The following is a 21,707-nucleotide window of genomic DNA, read 5'->3' on the forward strand; positions in this document are numbered from 1 at the left end:
GTTCCCCCTTCGGCGGGACGCACCAAGCGCAGCGCGCTGGCGGGGGTGCGCGCGGCACCCCGCGGCCGGGCGCCAGGGCTGGCGGCGGCGAAGAGCGGTTAGCGCGAGGCAACGCGGCGGAGACCGCAGGCAGGCGCCCGCCGYTGTGCTGCCTCCGTCCCGCTCCCCCTCTGCGCGGGGAGCGAATGGTTCAGCCCCGCCCAAGATGGCCGCCACCATGAAGAAAGCGGTGAGTGCGGGACGGGGCGGCGGTTTCCTTCGCTGCGGCTGCTGGGGCCCGGCGGGCGGCGGGTCTGGGCTCCCCGCTCCCGGAGGTGCCGCGGTGCTCGGCGAGGCAGGCGGGGAGGTTGCGGCGCCCCGGCCCTGTGAGGCCGGCGGCGCGGCGRGGTCGAGGCCCGGCGCGGCCCGGCCCGGCCGGCGGGAGGGGAGCTGCGGGCAGGTCGGGCTGCGCCCTGGTGCTGCTGGAGGGGATGGCGCCCAGCGCTTTGCAGAAGTAGCCTAGTGATGAGGTTCACAATGAAATCAGTCTCCATGTAAGCAACGGGTTGTTCATTTTGACCTTTCCTCCGCGCAGGCTGCGGAAGATGTCAATGTCACTTTTGAGGATCAACAGAAAATTAACAAATTTGCAAGGAATACTAGCAGGATCACAGAGCTGAAGGAAGAAATAGAAGTAAAAAAGGTACTGTTGCTAGCAAGGCACTTTTTTTTTTTTTTTTTTTTTTTGCCTCAAATTTGGTTTCTGAACTGTAGCTCAGAAAATGGGCAGAAAATAGGAACTGTGGTTTAGTGTAAGTAGTAGTTGCAGTCTGGGGTTTCTGACACCGAAGATACTAGAGAACATCAAGGTGGCAAAGCAATGAAAGTCATGAAGCAGTGAAGTAAAGGAAGCTTGGAAGAACCACTAGTTTATTATTGCATGCAGTATTTAGGACTCCTTAACTATCACTTGTGAAATACAGACCAAACATGAAGGCTATTTACAGTGTTCCTAAAATTTCTTACCTGAGGCATTCACGTCTTTATTTTTTTTTTGTGCACAAGTGAGGCATTTGTACATTTCTTCTTCTTCTAACATGTTTACAGAGATCGTTATTATCTGCTCAGAATTTTGTTTTGTTTTTGTTGAATAGGGTGCATTATTGTAATTTGTTTTTCCAGTATTAACTTATTTTCCTTTAACAGCAGTTGCAATATATCTAATTAAGTTTTACCATGATTTGTAAAATTGCTGACTGTTTCTTTGATAATTATCTTGTCTGATATATATTGGAAAAYGTGACATTTTTAGTTTGATGCTGCACTAGTGGCATAAGGTGCTAGGACTCTAAGCCATCCTACTTTTGAGATAAGGTCACTRATATTTGCCACCTTATTTGTCTTCCTATTATCTGATTAAATTGAGAAATTTCTGTGTAATAACATTTCAGATGTTAATGAAATTAAATCAATTGTATTTCACTTGTCTATGCAGTTAATTGTTCTATTAATGAGAGATACTGAGCATTGATCAGAACTTTGTACTGGTAAACTCCATGGAATTTAATACTTGCTTTATTTGAAATACTTTATTAAATATACTGATATTATGTTGGTGGGATAGGATTTTTGCCCRAAATGCAGAATTTCTCTGCATTCGTTTTTCAACGTGAATAGCATGTTAATGCACCATTGTAATAACTTGCATAGGATAAAGTGATCAGCCTTCTTGTGTCCTGATAAATAGAAGCAACTTCAGAATTTGGAAGATGCCTGCGATGACATAATGATGCTTGATGATGATTCGCTGCTGATACCCTACCAAATTGGAGATGTCTTCATTAGTCATTCCCAAGAAGAGACACAAGAGATGCTGGAGGAGGCAAAGGTATGTGGGGATTAAGGGAGTTCCTTTAGCACTGCCTTCTACAGTGTGATGAGCATTGCAGTGGAATGATTTGTTCGTTCTTTGAAACTTATGCTTCGTGAATATCGTCACTATGATATCACATCATAAAACAGATTATTCTTCTGAAGCTGGAGCCTGTTAACTGGCAGTAACTAGTAACAAGGAAATAATCTGTCATTCTGATTTAGCTTTATGTCTTATCTCGAAGAGCAATATATTTAGATCAGTGATAGCTGAGGCACAGTTCTTYTAACTTCAGTATGTTTTATGATGTCCTGTAATTATTCATTTGGGCTATTTGTCCTTTGGCTCCATCAAAGGAGCTTGACTTGGCAAAACCTTAAGCTTCTTTTGATTAATTATATGCTGACAAATGTGACTCAGTTTGTTTGTATAATTAATTGGACTTTCTTTGTTTCTTTTCCAGAAAAGTTTACAAGAAGAAATTGAAGCATTAGAATCTCGAGTGGAATCAATTCAGAGAGTGCTATCTGAGCTGAAAGTTCAGCTTTATGCAAAGTTTGGAAATAACATAAATCTTGAGGCTGAGGACAGTTAAAGGTTTTCTAAATATATCATTTTTTCATTGTTTTATTAAATATTTTGCTAGTTCTTTTTCCATTAATGTTTTAAAAAAACTTCATCAGTTTCTGTTTTTGACTTTCCTGTCTTGAGTTCCATCTATTTAATGAGAGCTTTCTTGTTTGGCTTACTGCAGTTATTTATTTGTTCAGGAAAGCAATAGCATCATACTGTTGATAAAGCATCAAGATTTGAGTATTTACGCTGTTTATTAAAATAATAAAGTGAGGCACATATCATAGTTTCCCTGGTCTTGTTTTCAACTCATGGAAAATACTTACGGAGTACAAAATCAGTAGAAATGATGAATTTCTAATTTGCACTGTATTGGCTGTTGGGTAGAAGTTGCTCACTTTGGGCATGGTCTCACTCAGCTATAATGCTGCCTAAGTTAGTCCAGGCAGCCCCTTTTGGAAGTACTAAATCTGTCCTTTGTCTTTCTCTCAATCTTAGCTCCAAAGTTTTGTGGCRAAAGAATAAAATGGATAAGGAAATCGAGTCCTGCCCTGGGTAGTTTTGCTTTTTTCCAAGAGAGATCAGTTCCTCAGTCGCTTCAGACAGCTGCAGAAACACCGATAGCTCAGTGTGCAAAGTGACAACAAGTTGGCAGGGGAGRAAGGAGGGCTCCTTAAAGTTTATGTTGGTATTGAGGAAGTGCTTTTGGAGCCACAGTTTGTTCAATCATGTACTACTTTCTATCTGGGAATGGCRAAAGATGTCATAAGTCAAAATGGTGAGTCTTAACCTCTTCCAGTTTTCCTGAACATGAACGGTAAGTCCAAATTTATGTGCCAAATTAGTGTCAAAGTTATTCATATGTTACTTTTGTCAGTTCCAGGGATGCAGGGATGGATGCTATCATCATTTTGTGGAGTTGGTGGCTACTTYTTTAATTATCTAATTTCTTGACTCCTTAGATCTTTTAAAAGCTATATGCAGTTTCACTAACTTTTCTACTTTTGGCTTTGCCCTTTTTGATTAATTTGTTGTTCTATGCAAATATCTGTTCATTATAACTTTATTTTTAAATTAACTTTAGCATAATTCAGTAGTCTTTGTAATACTTGGCTAGCTGAAATATTTCTGCCCACATGGTTTTGGAGAATATCTTAATCTAATTATTGTTTTGTAATATAAATGCTCATAGTGTGAGATGATCTGTTTTTTATAAAATGAATTATTCCTACCTATTGTTCCAGTGGTGCAGTACCTCTACTTCAAACTATGTGACTATGGAGGTATTATTGAAGTAGTTCTTTTGATTATTATAACTGAATAGTAATACTGAACTTGATCTTCAGTACACCTCAGCAAGATCTCACTAATRTATTGTTAATAATGAATTACAGCATTGTAACTTAAATAGTTGTTTAAATGATGAAGCCTTTCAACATCTGGAATTCTCAAATTCTTCAATATTGTGTATAGGGTTTAATGTAGCCAYAAAAGAAGGATCTAATACCTCAGTGAAAGTACTTGTATTACACACAGTGTAAATCCACAGAGGGCTATGAACTTCAAAAGTTGTGCTAAGTTTCTTCCTAGCCCTAGAGTTGCCAAAGTTTCTTAACAGAATCCATGGTTAATACACTTCCACTGTGGGATGCGTATACAAATATCATAGCCCTAGCTGTATGTGTTTTTTAACTTGCATTTCTAATGTGTTGTGACTGTAAGCCAAACCTGTACCCCAGAAAAGAGCTGAAGTTATTTTCCTAAGTGAATACTTTAACTATTCTTTTAGATAAAATGTTGGCATATGGTAGCCAAGACAACTCTTACGGTACACTTACRAGCCAGTGATTGGAGCAAATCAAGTGTTTTGGGTCTTCAGAGAGATGTGRATGTTCCTTTATGTAATTTAAAAATCATCTATATAACTTGCTAAACTTAGTCGGGAATTTGGTGCTAAACTACTTCAGAGCAGTTCTGGWTTGACTCAGGGTTACAATTTTAGGCACTAAAGGAAGAATAGAGTGGCTAGTGATTTGGTAGCAGCAGATACAGGTATTCTGGGTTTAGGCGACTTGTCTCTGCCTTAGCCYGCCTTAGATTAGCGTTTAGGTGACTTGCCTTTGCCTTAGCCTGCCTCATTAGATTAACATTTAGTTTAAAACCGTCTTTCAGGACAGTGCAATCTGAAAGCTGAGTAGGGCAGGTTTATAATCTTAGGAGCTGCTGGTTTTTCTCTACACCCAAGCGCTTTGTTTAGTGTGTTAAGGTAAATCCTTCCAACACATTTGCATTTATAATTATAAGCCAGATAAAATGCAAGAGACTTCTTCTTTTTCCTCAGGTGAAAACTGAGCTAGTGGTGGAGTTAGGCCCRTACTGAGAAGCACCCAGCAGATGGCACCGAAGTACTGGAAACCCTATTTTATGGTAAGCCCATGCCTAGGCTGTGATTGAAACATTGGCTTCAGCAAACGTGTTCTCGTTAATTGGTTGCTGATGCTTCAAAATTCACTCCTAAGTGTGACCTTTGTGCCAGGTTTACTATTCTGAGCACATGTGTGGCTGTGTTGCCTGCAGGCTTTGGCTGTTCAAAATGATTTTAATTTCCAGGTAGGCCATAGTATGGATATGACTTATTTAAAGAAGAGGCAGATAGTAAATTTTAAACATTTGATGCCGATGACAGATCTAAAGAAGCTAAGGAATGACCCAAAAGAAGTGCCTCAAAGGGAGAACACCGGTGAGGTGCAGAACTTGTGTTGTTGCTGCTGTTCTTTAATATCCTGGAAATGGCATTGTCTGTATGCACAGCTGTGATGTTTAGGAAAGATGATCGTTAGTGTTCTTATGCATGCCAGAGATAGCTTCTGAGTTTAAGGATGGAGCAAAATCCTCTTCTGGCTTTCTGGTGCTGAGTTTTTGTCCTTTGGTTTGTTTTGCYTTTTTTTTYTYTYTTTTYTTYTTTTTTTTTTAACTCAACATCTCTGTTTATAATGATGTMTTTTAGGTYRCTTCACTAGGGTCTTCCTGGATTATTAGTTTCCATGTTTTTGTGTGCATGATATGTGCTTTTTTGTTTATTTAGTCTTTACTCCAATTTTGTGTGTCATTGCAGCTGTGTAAATTTGGCTGCATATTTGCACATGCAGTGTCCAGTTTGCTTTTATGTTTTGGAAAGTTGTGTTTGCAAGTTAGGCATGATTCCTTGTTTTTAAGCTGTCATCACTGAAGTTGATACACACATTCTTGCTTGAAAGTATTTGCCAGAGATCTCCTTTTTTTTGTTTTTATAACYTTCTTCCTCTCATGAATGTATGTAATTGTAGTTTGAGTAACTCTTATTCTGTATAGTTCCCTACCTGGTAAGTACTTTGTTTTCTGTAGTTTGGAAATTTCTCTTATCTCTAATAATCTTTGCCTTACACTTGTCTTATTCAAGGTTTATACTTAAATTATTTGAATATACTCCATCAGAAAGCTTTGCTCCTATGCACCTTTGTAAATGTCGTGAATTACTTAGCTACACTTGACAATATACTTTCTTTGGTTAAATACCATTGACAGTTCAATTTGTTTACTGTTATTCTCTATGCTGTCAAGAAAATCACATTTGTAAAGCACTTTCAAGATGAAAATGCACCATAAAAGTGCTAAGGATCACTGGCCAACCCCTTTAAAGAATACCCATAGAGTAAAGTAACGCTTGAGTGAGTGAATAGCTGTTTGGCTCCGTTTTGTATTAAAATACAGTTTCCATACTGTTACAGTTTTTCAAGTCACAGGATCACCAGAGGCTGGCTTTTCACTTAATTGCAGCAATTAGCAGATAAACTAGTAAATCTGCAGCTGAAATACAGCTTATTTCTGTGCATATGTCATGGAGACTTAACTTACCAGTTTTTCAAAATAGCTTGATGACAGTTGCCTGACACATAGTCAAGCACAAGTCTTTATTTTCAAGAGCTTGTTTGTGACTTTCATTTTCTTATCTGATGTAAAATATACTTTTTTTTTTCCATATGATAATCTGCAGCATAAACTTGTCCTGTGGAACCTTCATTATTGCTCATCTCTTTTATATAGAAGATTCTCAGATATCATTATACTCTTTAGTAAATATCTGTTTAATAATTATTTGATAATTTTAAGAGTTGATGTGTAGCTGAAGTGTAAATGATTTTGTGCTTACTCCTTGAAGTGATAGTTCTAGAAGATTGAATYCTGAATGCTGGAGCCATATTTTCTGTAGGAGCAACAGAATTTAAGTAGTTTGGTTTGTGTGAGTCAGTGGTTCAGATAATTTCTTTAATGTTATTCTAATAGTTCMTATATGAAAGGAGGGAAAAAAATGTGGCTGTATGTAGGCATGATAAGGCCTGGCAGAAATTATTTACAACCAGGGTTGTCTCTGTATAGATTACATGAGTCATACACAAAACCAAATGATTTCTGTAATTAAATGCTAGCTGCTAATCAGACTGCACAGAATACAGTGCAGAAAACAGGCATGYATGACTGTGAAGGATTTCCCTTAGCAAGAAATAACAGGCTTACAGTTAAGAGGGACTGGATCCAACTGTTACAGTTATATTTAAATAAACCTGCCATTTACTTCACATTCATATTTTTTTTTTTCAGTGTTCTTCGGTGCCTGTTTCAAAGCTGGTTAGTATATTGTGACTTGGATCTCAATTTATGGACTGCAGTTCTCATTAGGGTTCCTCTACACTCATGACACTAAACCCTTTGCTTTCTAATGTCTGGGGATGCTRAGTAACAGGGAGAGAGGATCCCAGCATGAATTTGTCGAAGGGTGGCTTCAGGTAACTCCTGTAGTCTTTTCTGGCCTTGTCACCAATTCTAGAGAGGAGGGGAGAGACGGGATGGAGTGATGTGCTTGCTAAGTTTCTTTATTCCATGAGGAAAATTTCCTCTTTGGCTTTTTCAGTGTAGCCTGGCACAAGTGAGGGAAGCCACTCTTCAGTGGATTTTTAGACTTCTGTTAAGTTTTACTTCCTTCGAGCACAATACGGAAGTCCGTCATACCTACGTATGTTTGGATGATTTCCCTGTCTTGTTAACTGTAGCTAAAAGGATCGTGCATATCAGATTGTGCTCTGGTGAAATAAAGTGACAATATCTTTTTTTATTTATTATTGATTATATTTACAGTTAAAATTTCTACAGTCTATTAGGTATCTGAATAGATCTGTGAGTGAAGCTAAACTGATTGATAAGGGCTAGTCRTTGACCAAGAACAACTTTATAACATGTGGGTATAAAACTCGATTGCGTTTGAGTGCACAATAGCAGTCAGTCAGCCTAGATAAAAATTAACAATCTAGGCACACAATGGTAGGGACTGGTGTTAAGTTTTATACCTAAAAGTTTTTTTTTTTTAATTAGCATTTCAGAGAAACAAAATTTTCAGTTTCATTTCTGCTGTAAAAGCTCTCCCCCTTGCCCTGTTCCCTCTAGTTGCTTAGCATCATTGTTAAAAGCTTCAGTCTTCTTTTGAAAATATCTCCCAGCATAAAAATTAAATGCGTCTGTGCTTTCAAATAGCTTCTGGGGAAAATTTTAACCTTAAGATTGCTCTCTCCTTTGTAGGCGCTACAGAAGTGTTCRTATGTGTTTTTCACTTATGCGATACCTAGGAGAAAGAAGTTCTAATAATTAACGCTCTTGAAAAGAAGAGCAGTGGGCATATTTGAGGTGTTCAGGATAGCATTTATACTAGTTGACWTTTGGTGAGGAAAGCAAGAATGATGTCGGCCACAGTCCTAGCAATCCTGTACTTATGTAGGTAGCTGTGTTTAAAGACTTTCTACGCCTGATTAGAGTTTTACTTGAGGTACAAAGTCAGAATCAGCTAAAGAATAGCAATACACATTTCTTCCACTCCTCCTTCCTGTGTATAACTTACAAGAAAGGAGCAGCAGTTAGGGGAAGTGGGCTCTCTAACTCGAGCTTCTGCCAAAGTCAATAGTTTGCCATACTTAGTCATGGTTGTACCTGTAATTATTCTGCAGATGCAGAGATGTTATCAAACTGATCACTTCATGCTGTGGCCAGGATCCTGCACAAAGGCAGGTCTCTTAACTCTACAGCCTTTCCTTTACTTTTTTTTTTTATCCTCCCCAGCCTTTTCCCCCTCTGTAGCAGAAAGTAAATCTTGAGGGTTTATTGAAGCATGGTGAGAGAAGGCAGAGATTTGTAGTATATAAATGGATAGGACAGTGTTGGTACAGTGTGGTTTTCCCTGCAGAAAATGCTGCTACAGTGCATATGCAGGAAAAAAAAAATACTGTAGTTATTACAATAAAAAAAGCCTGAAAACAACCAGTGGGAGCAGAATGGATTTTGCTGCAGAAGAGTGTTCCCTCTTCCCCCCCCCCCATTATACTTATTACAGTCATGATCTTTGACTTCACCCAAGTGGTAACAATATCAGCCTTAGTTTATTTTTGCAACATTTAATGAAGATAAAGTTGAGAATGTTTTTCTTTCTGTGCTCTCTTCTTCCTCCTGCTTTATGCAGTAGCTGCACTACAGTGCACAAATGTTACTGTGGCATCACTATTGCAGAGGTTTTGCAGTCATTCTTCCTCAGATTCTCTTCCTCACAGTTGATCCTATGTGATATAGTGAGTGAGAGGGCAGTGATATCTATTAATGCCAAAGTCTTCTAAGGAGTATGTTATAGCACTCATGTTTGCCTATAAAGTCTTTGACATCTCATTATTGCAGGTACAAAGTACTATGGGATGAGTATGGTATATGACACTCTATAGAAAACTTTTTTCTTTTATTCTTAAAGAAAGAGTAACTGGGGGAATACAAAATGTGCATTTACAGCCACATTTGCATTGGATACTGTAGCTGTTAGATTCTACCTTTAACATAGGTTCTGATATTCATATGCATGTATTTATATATAYACACTTAGCAAAGGTCGAAACACCTGTATTTTACCTATATGATATTGTTGCTTTCTACTGTGGCAGCCATCTTTATCTCAAATGAAACTTTGAAATTATATATTATTTTTAATGCTTAACAGTCAATATTTTGCATTTCAATGATACCATCATATGTCATGGAAACTATATTTAATTGATGCTTTGCATGTTGACATCTAGTTTGAGCATCATTTACTTTCCAAACAACAGACTGGTAAGTAGCTGTATATATTTAAAATGCTGTTTCTTGTCACTGACATCAACACAAGGATTTCACATCAGGCTTTTATTCRTTACCACTGGTTAAAAATTTTTAACACGTAATTTTATTGCCTTTATATTTGATATGACAAACATCTAATCAAATAAAATTGCATTTCATTTTTATCAAATTAAAGATTTATTTAATACCAAGTTTCAGCTGATGCCTGTTGATATGACGACACAGAATAACTTTATGGTTAACATAGGAATTATCTCAAGAAATTCCTGTGTTTCATGTCAAATATGAACAGCTCACAAAACTTTCCTTACATCAAACAGGGCATGTAGGAAGAAGGTCTCAGCCTCTTTTCCTCCTCTTAAATGCTGATTCCAGTTCCCTCTTATTTCAAAGGTGAATTTCCTCTTGATATCAAAGTTGGTAGAGAAGTTAGGAAATCTTTCACAGTAGTTTCTCTGTAACCTACTGTTTTTGTTTGTCCTTTGTACTGCAAGGGGGAACACAAAACTTACTTTTTGATTCACAATAAATCTGATTCATTAATAGTGAGCTTTGGATCAGTCCCAGGTATAGTTTACTGCTGGCAGCTTCACACTCCTCCAAAGAGTGATTTGGCAAGCTGTCTAGCACCCTGAAAAGACATGTATTCAGGCTCTCAYTTCTCTGCTTATATGATGAGCTCTAGCATCTGAGATGCTTACAACTAATGCTTTTGCAATTATTGCTTTTATGTRAGGCATTTATAGTAAAAGCTTTTATAATGTTTTCAACTTATGGAGGTGTATAGATGCTAAGGTAATGAACACCATTCACAGATTGGAAAATAAAAGTAAATCATAAAATTAAAATAGTGTAAGATAAAGTGATAGATTCATAGCCAGATGAAATCAATTCCCATTAACTGTAGTGGACTTTGAGTTGAGCTGACAAGAGAGCACTCTGTAAGTGCCTGCAACTTTTATGAGAAATCTCAGCTATTTCTGGTGATATCTTTGCTAWTACATACATCTAAGCTTGTTCTGTACTACTTACCATATCTGTACAAGCCACAAAGTTAGTTCTCTTACCTATCGATACCCCATTTCCACCTAGCTGAAGTATATGAATCAAAATTGTCACATTCTGTTTTTGTTCATGAGTATAATGAAAACAGTTCTAGTTTAGCCTTGAAAATGCTACTGACTTTTGCTTGGGTAATAGAACTGAATGAATGAGCTATAGTAGTTTTCATAAATATGTGAGAACAACTTTATTTAAGGCACAAAGCAAACATTTATTGTTGTAAATGTCGATATAATAGAATGTTTTTCATTTCACAGCTATTACAGTTCATATGGAAAGCAACTGAATAAGAAAAAAATCTAAGAGCCACCTTGCAGCCTACTGTGAAAAGGTGACACTAACAACACTTTAAATGTCTATATAGTGTTTTGTAGACAAGAGTAGTACTGATATGTGTTCAGGGTGCATTAATCAGCTCCATTCGAGCCATTCTAAAGGAGTTCCGAGCACACATGGGAGAACAAACAATGCTTTGGAAAAGCACCTAAGCTTGGGTTTACGTCTACTGATGTAGATGTTCTGAATTTGATGCTGTTGTATTTATACATGTTCCATATGTGGGGAAAATAGGAGTGCAAATGTCATATGAAAATCATTTTCCTTTTTGTTTCCTGTGTTGTCTTTTGGGATCTTGTATTGGTGTTAATACCTTCACTGAAAGTCTTCCATGTTTCCTGGTGTTCAGGACTTTGTCTCCCATACAAAGAAAGCTATGGAGTTCTTTATAAATTCTTCCTTCTATCTACATGCTGAATTTTACAACATTTGCAGAGGGAGGTAATAGCTCTTATTAATTTAAGTGGGAACAACAGATGAGATTTGTGGATATTCAAGCATTTATKATGTTTGAAATGGACACCTTTGCTTATGATCTTAAGCTATCACAGGAACTGCAATGCAGAGCAGGAAAGTCCTCAACAATCTGCCCCTTTTCCCATCATTAACAGAGAGGTGACTCTTGTCTGCCAAACCGTAATGCAGGTACCCCAGACACAGATTAGGGGAAGGAAGTGAAGTAGATTAAACATAAAACATCACCATCACCTATAAAGTGGTGAATGTAAGACCAGACAAGCAAAAATCTCTGCATTAGAAGAAGAGAATATCAGTTCAATCCATGAAAGATGGATGCGATTTGCATTAAGTACACTGTTTAAATTTATTCCTGGATGTTCTCATACAGCTGACACAAARTCAGCACCAAAGTACTTTTCTGCAAGAAATACTGATTTAAAACAAAATTCACTAAGTGGTCTTACCYCTTAAGTGAATAGACAAAACATGAAATTGAAAAAATGAGTGACATATGCATACATTTTTACTTCTCTGCAATTTGATTTTGTCAATTTTTATTATTTTACCCAATCGGTAGATCTTGAAAAGCACGTGTCATTGCTCATCATTCATGATTTCTTGCTTCATTGTGGCTTAGAAAGGAATACAATCAGTAGGCTAGGTGGTATTACTGTGAGAAGAAAGGACACRGCCATTTTATAAAGAATGATGAGATTAAAAAAAAAAAAAATACAGTAAAGCCTGCAAGTGTTCCTTCCTTGATTATTGATACTGAGATTTATTAGAGCATTTAAAAGCTTGGAAAGGATTACAGTCACGGTTTCCTGGCTACCATGGAAATGCTACTTCAAATGATAAACCCTTTAGAGTGACACTGGTATTTCAGAGGATATCACAAGTAATTATTCAGGTGAAAAAGTGGTTTTGTTAAGAGCTACTCATTTCACCTCTGTTTTCTGTGAAACAGGTATTTGGAATGCTTATCTCACTGCTTTTCAAAGCAGTATACAGTGCAGTGATGGCAGCTGAGAACACCTATCCATAGTGATCACAAAATGTTAAAACTGAGAAGTATGAGAACTTTTTAATTGCTAAGGAGAGGAAAATTCTTGTCTATTAACTGTTGTAACAGTATCAGAATAGGATAGAGCCAGACAGAGCTGTGGTGATGTCCAGACTATTTTAGCTAAAGAAATAAAGTTTCAACCAGCTGTATATCTGGACCAAGRAAAGTTGAGTTTGAAAGTATGTTTGGAAGACCTGGAAGTTTGAATGCTCCTGGTATTTAGCCAGAGCCTGCTAGGTATGACAGTCAGTAAAAGAGGAAGAGAATTAAGTATGTGTCAAGGTTTGCTTTCAGAGATGTTTTGGGTCATATTAACCTTATCTGAAGTAGTTCATGAAAGCTTACGGTGATGAGTATTTGGGCACACAATGCATGTTCTTTTGAGYACGGTGAGTTGTAAACTTTGGTGATAGCAGAAGTCTGAATTCTAGACTGTCAAAATAATTCACCTGTTCTCAGGTAAAGACAAAAAGCCAAATGCCTTTAGTATAAAGAGCCAATCAGTCCTGGAGGCTTCTCTAAAACAAAATACGTATACTCCATGTCCTAGGTAGGTCACAATCGCTGTCTAAATATTTTTGTRAAGCTATGTACTGATATTCCTCCAAACCCAGGAATTAGTGTAAAGCATCCAAAATACTTCAGAGCTGTGCGTCAAATATTCAGCTGAAATCTGCCCTGCATATAAGCAGCTCTCATGTCCTAGTTCCCAGTTTGTCTCAACTTTCATTGGTTGTCTCATAATCCAGTTTATGCTTACAGGAAAATCCATGTCTCTCAGTCATGATTCAGTGCTGTACACTGTGAGGATGAGCCAAGTATTACATGCCAGTAGCACAGAACTGGAAAATCCAAACCTCTTGATTTCCTCTAGGGAAGATGGGCAGTAAGAGCACTGACAACTTTCTGTTTTTGTAACAGATGAAGCCACATAATTGGAATACAAGTTTGTAGCATCTGCTTTCAACTATAACTGTTTGTGACAAGGAGCTTATATCTCCATACCTTTAGCTTTATTTGTCTCCTTCTTTGTCACCAAATATCAGAAATACTTGCATTTTATTTTTCCTCCTTTGAATATCTACTTCAGTAAAATATAACAGATTCAATAGAGTCGCTGCAGTTCTCTAAAAATACCTGGTGAATCGGCGTGGAGGTGCCCTGCAGTTGAAAGCAGAGGATGATGCGAGTTCTGACTCACTGCAACAATAACTGTGTGTTTCTACTGGGTGCTGTGAGAGTAGCACATTTCTCATTTTCTGAGTATTTAACCAAACCAGTATGCTTTTCAAAATGTTTAATTAGGTAGTATCCTGTTTTAAGATCCTTCATATGATGGGTTTCTGGTCTGTTCTATCTCCTCTCTGTCTCAGATTAGCTAAATATATTACCTGACTCTCAACTACTGCAAGTATGATTTAGTCAATGTTTTCAGAGCTTTRTAAGGAATCATTTAGGTATCAAGATTTTTGCTTATCTTTCAGATAACATTTATTGTTGTATTTAATAGGCTTGCAATTAAATTAGCAATTAAAACCAATTTATTTTTAAGAAACAGCCATTATATTTTTAATTACAGCATGTATATTCGGTTTTATATTTAATTGCAACTAGATTGTGAAACACTAGCTTTAGTTGTATAAGTACTTAAACAAGGACTCAGTTCTCTGCAATTAGGATAAAATAGAAATGCTTGTCTCAGCAGGCCCAAAAGGGAAGATCTAAGGAGGAGATTCTGTGGTCATGCTGGTTGAATGAGCTTAATGCTCTAAAGAGATCTAAAACAGGATCTGATAGTCTGCTTATTGTGCTGAAGTCCATAAAGTACARGCTTGAGAAGCTGGAGTCAGTTCTGGCTAGATCGGGGATTTTCTGGAATCGCTGTCTTCTGCTAGAGTTCTACCATCCATTGAAATTCTTCACAACCACCATGATTGCTCAACAAAGTTGCGCCGCTGTAGGCAGCGGTGTTGTGGCACAGATCCTTAGCTCTCATTCAGTCTGCCRTGCCCCTTTTCTGTGGGGGCAGCAAGGACATGATGCTCTGTGACAAGAACCATTGACCGTGTTCAGCTGGAGCTGGCACAGTCTGCCTCAGGTAAGCTACTCTTGACCCTTGTGGACAATAATGGTGGAGCAGGGGAACAGTTTAAATGAGATCGCTCGCGTTTAGTGTATGCACCCTGAGGGCAAGGGCAGTCCCCAGCCYGTAGAGTCTGATCCAGCAAAGACTTGAAGTGTATTTGTAATTCCAGCCTGTATTATTGCTGAAAACAGTAGGATTGTATAAACATTTCAGAAGTTTAGTTTCCAGCAAAATGCTCTCCTAAATCAGGGGTATCCAGAATCCACTAAACCAAAGCCCGTATTCAGTGTTATTTTCTTTGCAACATGTTCTTAGATTTCCTTTTGCAGGTTCTATTTGTGTTCTCTTTTACCTTGAAGCACACTATACTAGTATTAAAAAAGGAGTTTGGTTTATGCATTAGATTTTTTTTTGTCCATTTGAAAAGCAGCACACAGTCTTAATGTCATATCTCATCACTTTAAATCTCATGCTTCTAGATAATTCTGATGGCAAGGCAAACTGCAGTCTTTGAAGTTTTAATATAATAATCCACTTACTAGCTGAAGGAAAGGCTTTCAAGGTACCAACTTTGAGTTTTTCAGTATGTGGATGAGACTTACAAAAGCTGTGCTTCATTTATTGCGGTTGAGGATGGGCACCTATTGTGACACTTCTCATAGTTAACTGTATTCTTACAGGATATATCACATCTCATCAGCAAATTAACATCAGCGTTGCTGTTTAATTTAAAATATTATGTTCCAAATCTACACTTAAAATCCTTAATTTTGTTCTCACAACCATAGGAGCTTGAGTTTGTTTCTTAGTAAGTTACCGTTTCTCAGCTAAGCCAGGATAACGACTACACACAAGGCGTTTTGCAAAAGCAAAGTTATGTTAGCTTAAACCACCATAAACAGCTTTCACTGTCAGTCATTCTCATTAAGAACACTTGACTTCAGGTTACTCTTCTTGCTTCTCAGTGTCAATATTCTTATACTACTTTTAGGAAAATAGTGGCTGAACACAGTGAATTTGTAAGCTTTTTTTTTTTTTTTTGAGGATGCGTGGCATTATGAATAGCAGCTGTAATGACAGTTCACTTTTGCATGAATATTTAAGTACCTCTTTTCTGTGAAATTTGAAGGCAAAAAGTTGAAGATTAAAGTAATTTTGAAGCAAAATGTGACAAATATCTGGACTGTGAGAGCCATATGCAAAAAAYAGAATAAGCTTTTCAGCCACTTCCATAATTAAAATAAGGCTAAAAATCTCAGAGTGGAAAATAAGCTGAGCTGTGAGGCTATTATTATGCCTAATTTTCATGGGCTTCATGTCATTCTGCATTCACAGCATAACTCCCCTTTACCACAATTGTAAACATTTAGTTCTTATCTGATCACTGGTTCCTCTTGTCCTAAGGGACAACTTTATGCACAAGCATCAAGATCAATACAAATGTCCAGCCCCTCTGTGTAATAAATGTCATATGTTTACATACACACACATGTATGTATACATGCACACATATAAAAGAAAAGGTCCATTTGAATGCTTTCTACCCTCTGCTGCTATATTCTTGGCACATACTCCAAATTCCAGCAAAAAAATACTTAGTCTTATGAGTCATTTTCTTGATTGATCTAATTTACCTTGAAGGTTAATGTATTCTAAACTAATTCAGAGATTAATAACTACTTAAAGATATATGAAAGACATTTAACTATTTACCAGATGAGTGTTGTAACCTAGTTTATTATCTCTCCAATGACTTTGGGAGCTCATTTGATGAGATTTAAAGTTTATTTGATTATTCAGTACATGGAGTGGCAGGTGTGGAGCATAAAGGTGTTTTCGGAGCTTACTCTAGTTAATTGTGAAAAAGGGATGTAATGCCATTTACTTATATTGCATATTTCAAATAAAACATTTATTTTGAAAGTCATGATTAATGTTCTCTTTCCTTTGGCATTTTAAGCTGTTTCTTCATTAAAATTCTAGCAATGATTAAATAATTCATTGGACAAGAATGATGCTGGACCTGTCTATTCTCCACATTGCTTTTGACTTCTAGGACAGAATCAATGAAGCTAGACTTAGGAGGAGCCCAGAATACTAAGGCAAAGCTTTGTCCTTATCTATAAGGAACTGTGTGGAGTATAGTTAAGAGCTGCATTTTTAAAACAACACAAATCAGTGCAAGTCTATTGCTACCTGTATGTCCTTGCTTTCAGCTGGAAAATTTTATCCAGGCATATTCTGGAGAATCTCTGTGTCTAACCTGATAGAAATCTGAGATGGAAATGCCCAAGAGCACTAACTAGGCTGCCATATGCTCAAAAATCTCAACATTTCCCTTTGCTGGGAAATGGAGATGTTATTTGTTGCCCAGAGATACTTTCACTGAACAGCTGCCTAGTAAGTCCAGCTTTTGTGGGAAGCTCTGTACATATGCAAGAAACATTCCTGGCTGCATCAGCTAGATTGCACRTGTACAGAAAGATTGTGTGGTGTATGCACAATAGGTCCAAAGCTTTTCAAAATCCTGAACGGAAGAATGGTTCCCTGAGGCTAGACTGCGCTTATTTTGGTCTGGCTGGTCTCAGCAATAGATCAAAGCTGAATGGAAGGACCAGCTCTGTTCATCCTTCTGATAGTCCAGTTTCACATTTCCTACTGTTTTGGAGAAGGAACATAGGTTTATGTAAGGTGTTTTATGTAAGGCGTGTAACTGCTTTACACATGAGCTTACAGCCTAAATATTTTTCTAAGTGGTGCGAAGGATCCCAAATCAGGAATTTTATTCTGTATAACCAGGAGAGATCATAGTYTGATGCTTTCAAATGCTGAGTGTCTTCAGCTCAGAAAAGAACTGTAAGTGCTAAGCACCAGCAGGAGACAGATCAGGCAAGCAGCATCTGCTTTAAATGTATGTAAATGTGTGACCAGCTAGGCACCAAACTATGAGGGAGTTGYTGGGCATGTTAATGCCTCTGAATAATGTGTATGTGGTTCCATTCAACAGCCTTTAAAAATAAAACAACAAGGATGGGAGACGAGGTGTTTTGTGGCCGTGTGTGTAGTATCTTACTGCTTGTAGAGATTGTATCATGTTTTATCTGGGTTTTTATCTCAAGCCATTGATGCATAAGCAATGAGTGCATAATGAGCCCGGGCTACCTGATTTATTTCACAAGTACCAATGTCTTCATAGCTCGTGAGTGTCAGAACAGAACTGAGCCCAGAGTGATTTATGAACAGTCATTGATAACAAGAGTGGCAGRAAAAGAAGGATCTAGAATACTTTGTTGGAATTTTGAGGTTCTGCTRGACTGACAGAAGAGACCTAGTAAAAGATTAAAGACAGGTATATTAAGAGTCAGTGAATACCTTACAAATATTAAGAAACTATTGCATGGATAAACTGAACACATGTACAAATGCATTAGAAAAGACAGTATGCTGATGGTTTGCTTAAGACATATCCCATCAGCAACTTGAGCTGTCTGTATCCCTCTACCCCCTTCAAAGTGGTCTGTCAGGGCTTTGTGTGCATCCCTTCGGTCAAACGGGAACACACCAGATAAAAAGTAGAGTTTCAAAAGTTGCCAATTTCAGTATTATGAACACTGGCAAAAATTAGCTGGTCCTCGGYAGCACACTACTAGAATGATTTTTTGAGAATAATATGGTCCAATGCATACTCTTTGACTCATGATGTAGTTTAAGATACAGAAGAGGTGCAACTGGTGAGGTATTTGTCAGAGAAGTGTAGCACACAAGAGCGTATCTGTTTCTTAACAGTGAATTTGACTGAAGCATTTGGCACTGTCAAGACCTGCAAGTTAAGTTCCCTAAGAAAATATAAGAAACACCTGTTACAAATTCCCTCAGGATCTTTGAGATTTCAACATACTTAGAGAAAAGGATCATTCCTAAAGAACACAGCCAGAGACAACGTCAGATGCAAGTGAGGAAATAATCGATAGCAAATTAGGATGGATAGGTGTGACAGTACTGGGAGATTGTTCTGTGATGGAAAGCCTGGCAGAGGGTGCAAGCCATCCTTGTCCCGTTGTGACTGGTGCAAGGTGATGGGCCAAGCACTGGCTGTGAACACAGTTGCACAGACTGAACTTCTACAAAATGCTGAGCTACGTTTATTCCAGAGAGCTACCCTACTGAAGCAAATAGGCATGCAGAAAATCATGAAGCTTGAGTAAGATCAGGCTTGAGAAGTATAGATTCATAATAAACTTGAGGGGGAAAAAGGGACATTATGCATGTCATTTTGCATCACAGTCTGTCAGTCATGACCTACAACRTGTTAGTCAAGAAAATTTTTTGCTATTTTGGAAATACATAATTGGAAGATGTTTTCTTGAACAAAGAACTGTCAGATATCATTAGCACAGTCTGTCTTTTTTTAATAAAGGTTGAAATGAAGATTGCACCAGTCTCCAGATTAAATTAAAGCCTGCAAATAGTTAACCTTCTGTTCAAGCAGACAATTCAGACTTGTTACTGGTAATACGTATAGCTCAGGAGAGATTCATCTGGTTCATCTGCTACCACGCAGTGCACTTAAGGTAGGAAGAAATTTTCTTCTAAAATCATTTTTGAGCATAGCAGTCTTCTAGGGAGCTGAAAGTGTGATTGTTASAGCACACTGCACTGGGCTGGTCGTGTATCTGGAATGGCAGATACCATTAAGCAGCTTACCAAATCAGCTGTTACTTGGTGAACTGAAAGAGGGCAGTGGGGAAGACAGATGGATATCTTCAGGGAAATGCKGAAGCACCATCTCAACCAACATAAAATTGATGTCAACAGCTGGGAATTAATGACAGCAAAGAGGACATGCTGGCGCTTGGCAGTTTTTATTGCAATGGCTTGATCTGACCAGCAATGCGTAGCTAATTTCAAAGCAAATAGAACTGAAAATAGGTAAAGAAAGCAGAGGTTCTAAGATTTTCTTACTTGAACTGCACCTGATCATGGAAAAGAATGAAAGCCTGGGCTTTTCAGGACTTGATGACTCAAGGTGCAATACAACAGTATATTGTCTTTGATTCAAAAGGACGTATTGTTATAATGTTACTGATTACTGCAGTGTTTTACYATGTGGCGACACACACAGTGATACATACCTTGTGAGAGAAGTCCTTCAGTTGTTACCATGTGCATCTAAAGACTGAAAAAGATCTTGAAGACTTTTAAGTCTGTGATCCAGCTTTGCTCTGCGAAACTTCTCTTTGGCTTAGATCTGGGGAAAAAAATGACAGACATCCCAAAAGATCAGTACTTTCTGCTTCCAGTTCATGAACCAAAACATACACAGGCTATGTYGCCAGAAGTATCTTAATTTGTCTTCCCCCTCCCCCACATAGTGTCAATGCATTTGTAACAGTAGTTTAAACTAGAGAAATTTGAATCACTTCTATGCAGAGTGTAGAATTCAGCTGGATACAAAAATGAAACCTCTTCCCTCTGTCAAAAACATAAGATGAAATCATGCCTTTTATCCTGTCTTTAGTCAGCTTCCAGATCAGTGTCATGCTTTATAGATCTTTATAAAAAGCATTCAAAATTTTGAGCAAAGTTTTTATGAATGAATCACTTTTCAATGAGGAAAGAGCAATRTTTTCTCAAGAAGCATGATCTATTTTTGACCAGTTCTAATGATGCAGTAGTAGCTGGAACCATAATCATGAAATAAGAACTTCATTTATTAAGCATTATACACTTAAGACTTTCATTGTGTCAAGAAAGTTCAGTACAAAATATGTGGTACAGTAAAAGGCAAGACTTTTTGTGATATTTGCAGGCTTTGACTCAAATTCTTTTATTTTGACTTTTCTTGACAAAGTTATGCAGCATATAAGATCTATGAACTGATATATAAATTGCAGTTGTGACATTTCAACATTAATGCTGAATTTTCTCGACTCTTTTAGCTTCCAGTTTAACTTCATTATTTCGCAAGTTTCCGACATCTATTTCCTTGGTGACTGTAGACATTTAGCACGTTCATTGGTAATTTCAAAGTGTTAGGTTCAGAGAGCCTGGAGATAGGATTGATTTTCTGTTTGAGGCTAAACATTTTAATTACGTTTAAAATGTCTCTCCCTTCAAACAGGAAAAACTATCCATAGTGTTTTCTTTTGCACAGAGCTTTCAAAACAAATCCAATTACACACACACATGCAAAACGCCTGCCACTAAACTTTAGTGGAAATGTTAAGTCCCGTAGTCACTTTGCAATTTTAGATAAACATGCAAAATAGACATTGCAGTTACACTAAACTCCCAGTATTTAGCAACATGAAGGTGCTRTTTACAGGGATATCTTTTATTTCACCGGTTTTGCTGATTGTTTGAGAAGTAGCATGTTTATGAGTTTCCCATAAAATAGAAAATTACTTCTTTCCTTCATATTTCCTATTTGATTTGCTTTGGTATCTATGTCCATTGCAATTTTTCTATCCAGCTTCCCAGAGTGATTCTGTAATTCTTATGATTAAATGCGCAAGTAAGGCTTAAGTGCTATTAGCACAAGGGATTTTGAAATTATGATGAGATTATAACATTGACATCAAATTTAAATATCAGCACTACTGGAATAGAAAGTGTGACTTCTATCTTTCAGTAAAGAGCTATGTAGCTCTGCCATGCAATTTGCTAGAGGATGTAAAGCATGATGAGGCATCAGGATTCAGAATTCCCAGCAGTGGTACTTAGCAGACCTATAATGGAGTTACCCACAGTAATATTTGAAATTGCTGGAATCTGTACACTGAYAGAATACAAATGACAGTGCAAATTATTTGAACTTGTTTATTGGTTTGTCATCATAGCCCCCCCCCCCCTTTTTTTTTTGCAGGGCAACATTGTAAATCTGACTCATGCAGAGAAAGATGCACTGGCCTGTCTAGATATCCAGTAATATTATTATGAAAAATACATTAATTTGTCTGTATGGAAAGGATTTAAAGGCTTTTACATTCATTTGTTACTGGAGACTGAGCACTTAATCACACAGATGCTGTTCAGCAAGAAAATTATCTCTTCTTCTCAAGTCCATTAGCAGTACTTTTACAGAATCT

General features: G+C 37.6%; 1 protein-coding gene across 1 annotated transcript; it reads left to right on the plus strand.

Moving 5' to 3' along the window:
* Positions 1-6: 6 nt before the first annotated feature.
* PFDN4 (prefoldin subunit 4) lies at positions 7-2,711 on the plus strand. Its single transcript, XM_085314087.1, has 4 exons — positions 7-229; positions 575-682; positions 1,727-1,867; positions 2,316-2,711. Exons 1-4 carry the CDS (start codon positions 206-208, stop codon positions 2,445-2,447), a joined length of 405 nt encoding a protein of 134 aa, XP_085170213.1. The 5' UTR covers positions 7-205; the 3' UTR covers positions 2,448-2,711.
* Positions 2,712-21,707: the final 18,996 nt, after the last annotated feature.

This window comes from Rhea americana, unplaced genomic scaffold (genome assembly GCF_003343005.1).
Source record: "Rhea americana isolate MKP2758 unplaced genomic scaffold, rheAme1 scaffold_4, whole genome shotgun sequence".
Classification (NCBI taxonomy): domain Eukaryota; kingdom Metazoa; phylum Chordata; class Aves; order Rheiformes; family Rheidae; genus Rhea; species Rhea americana.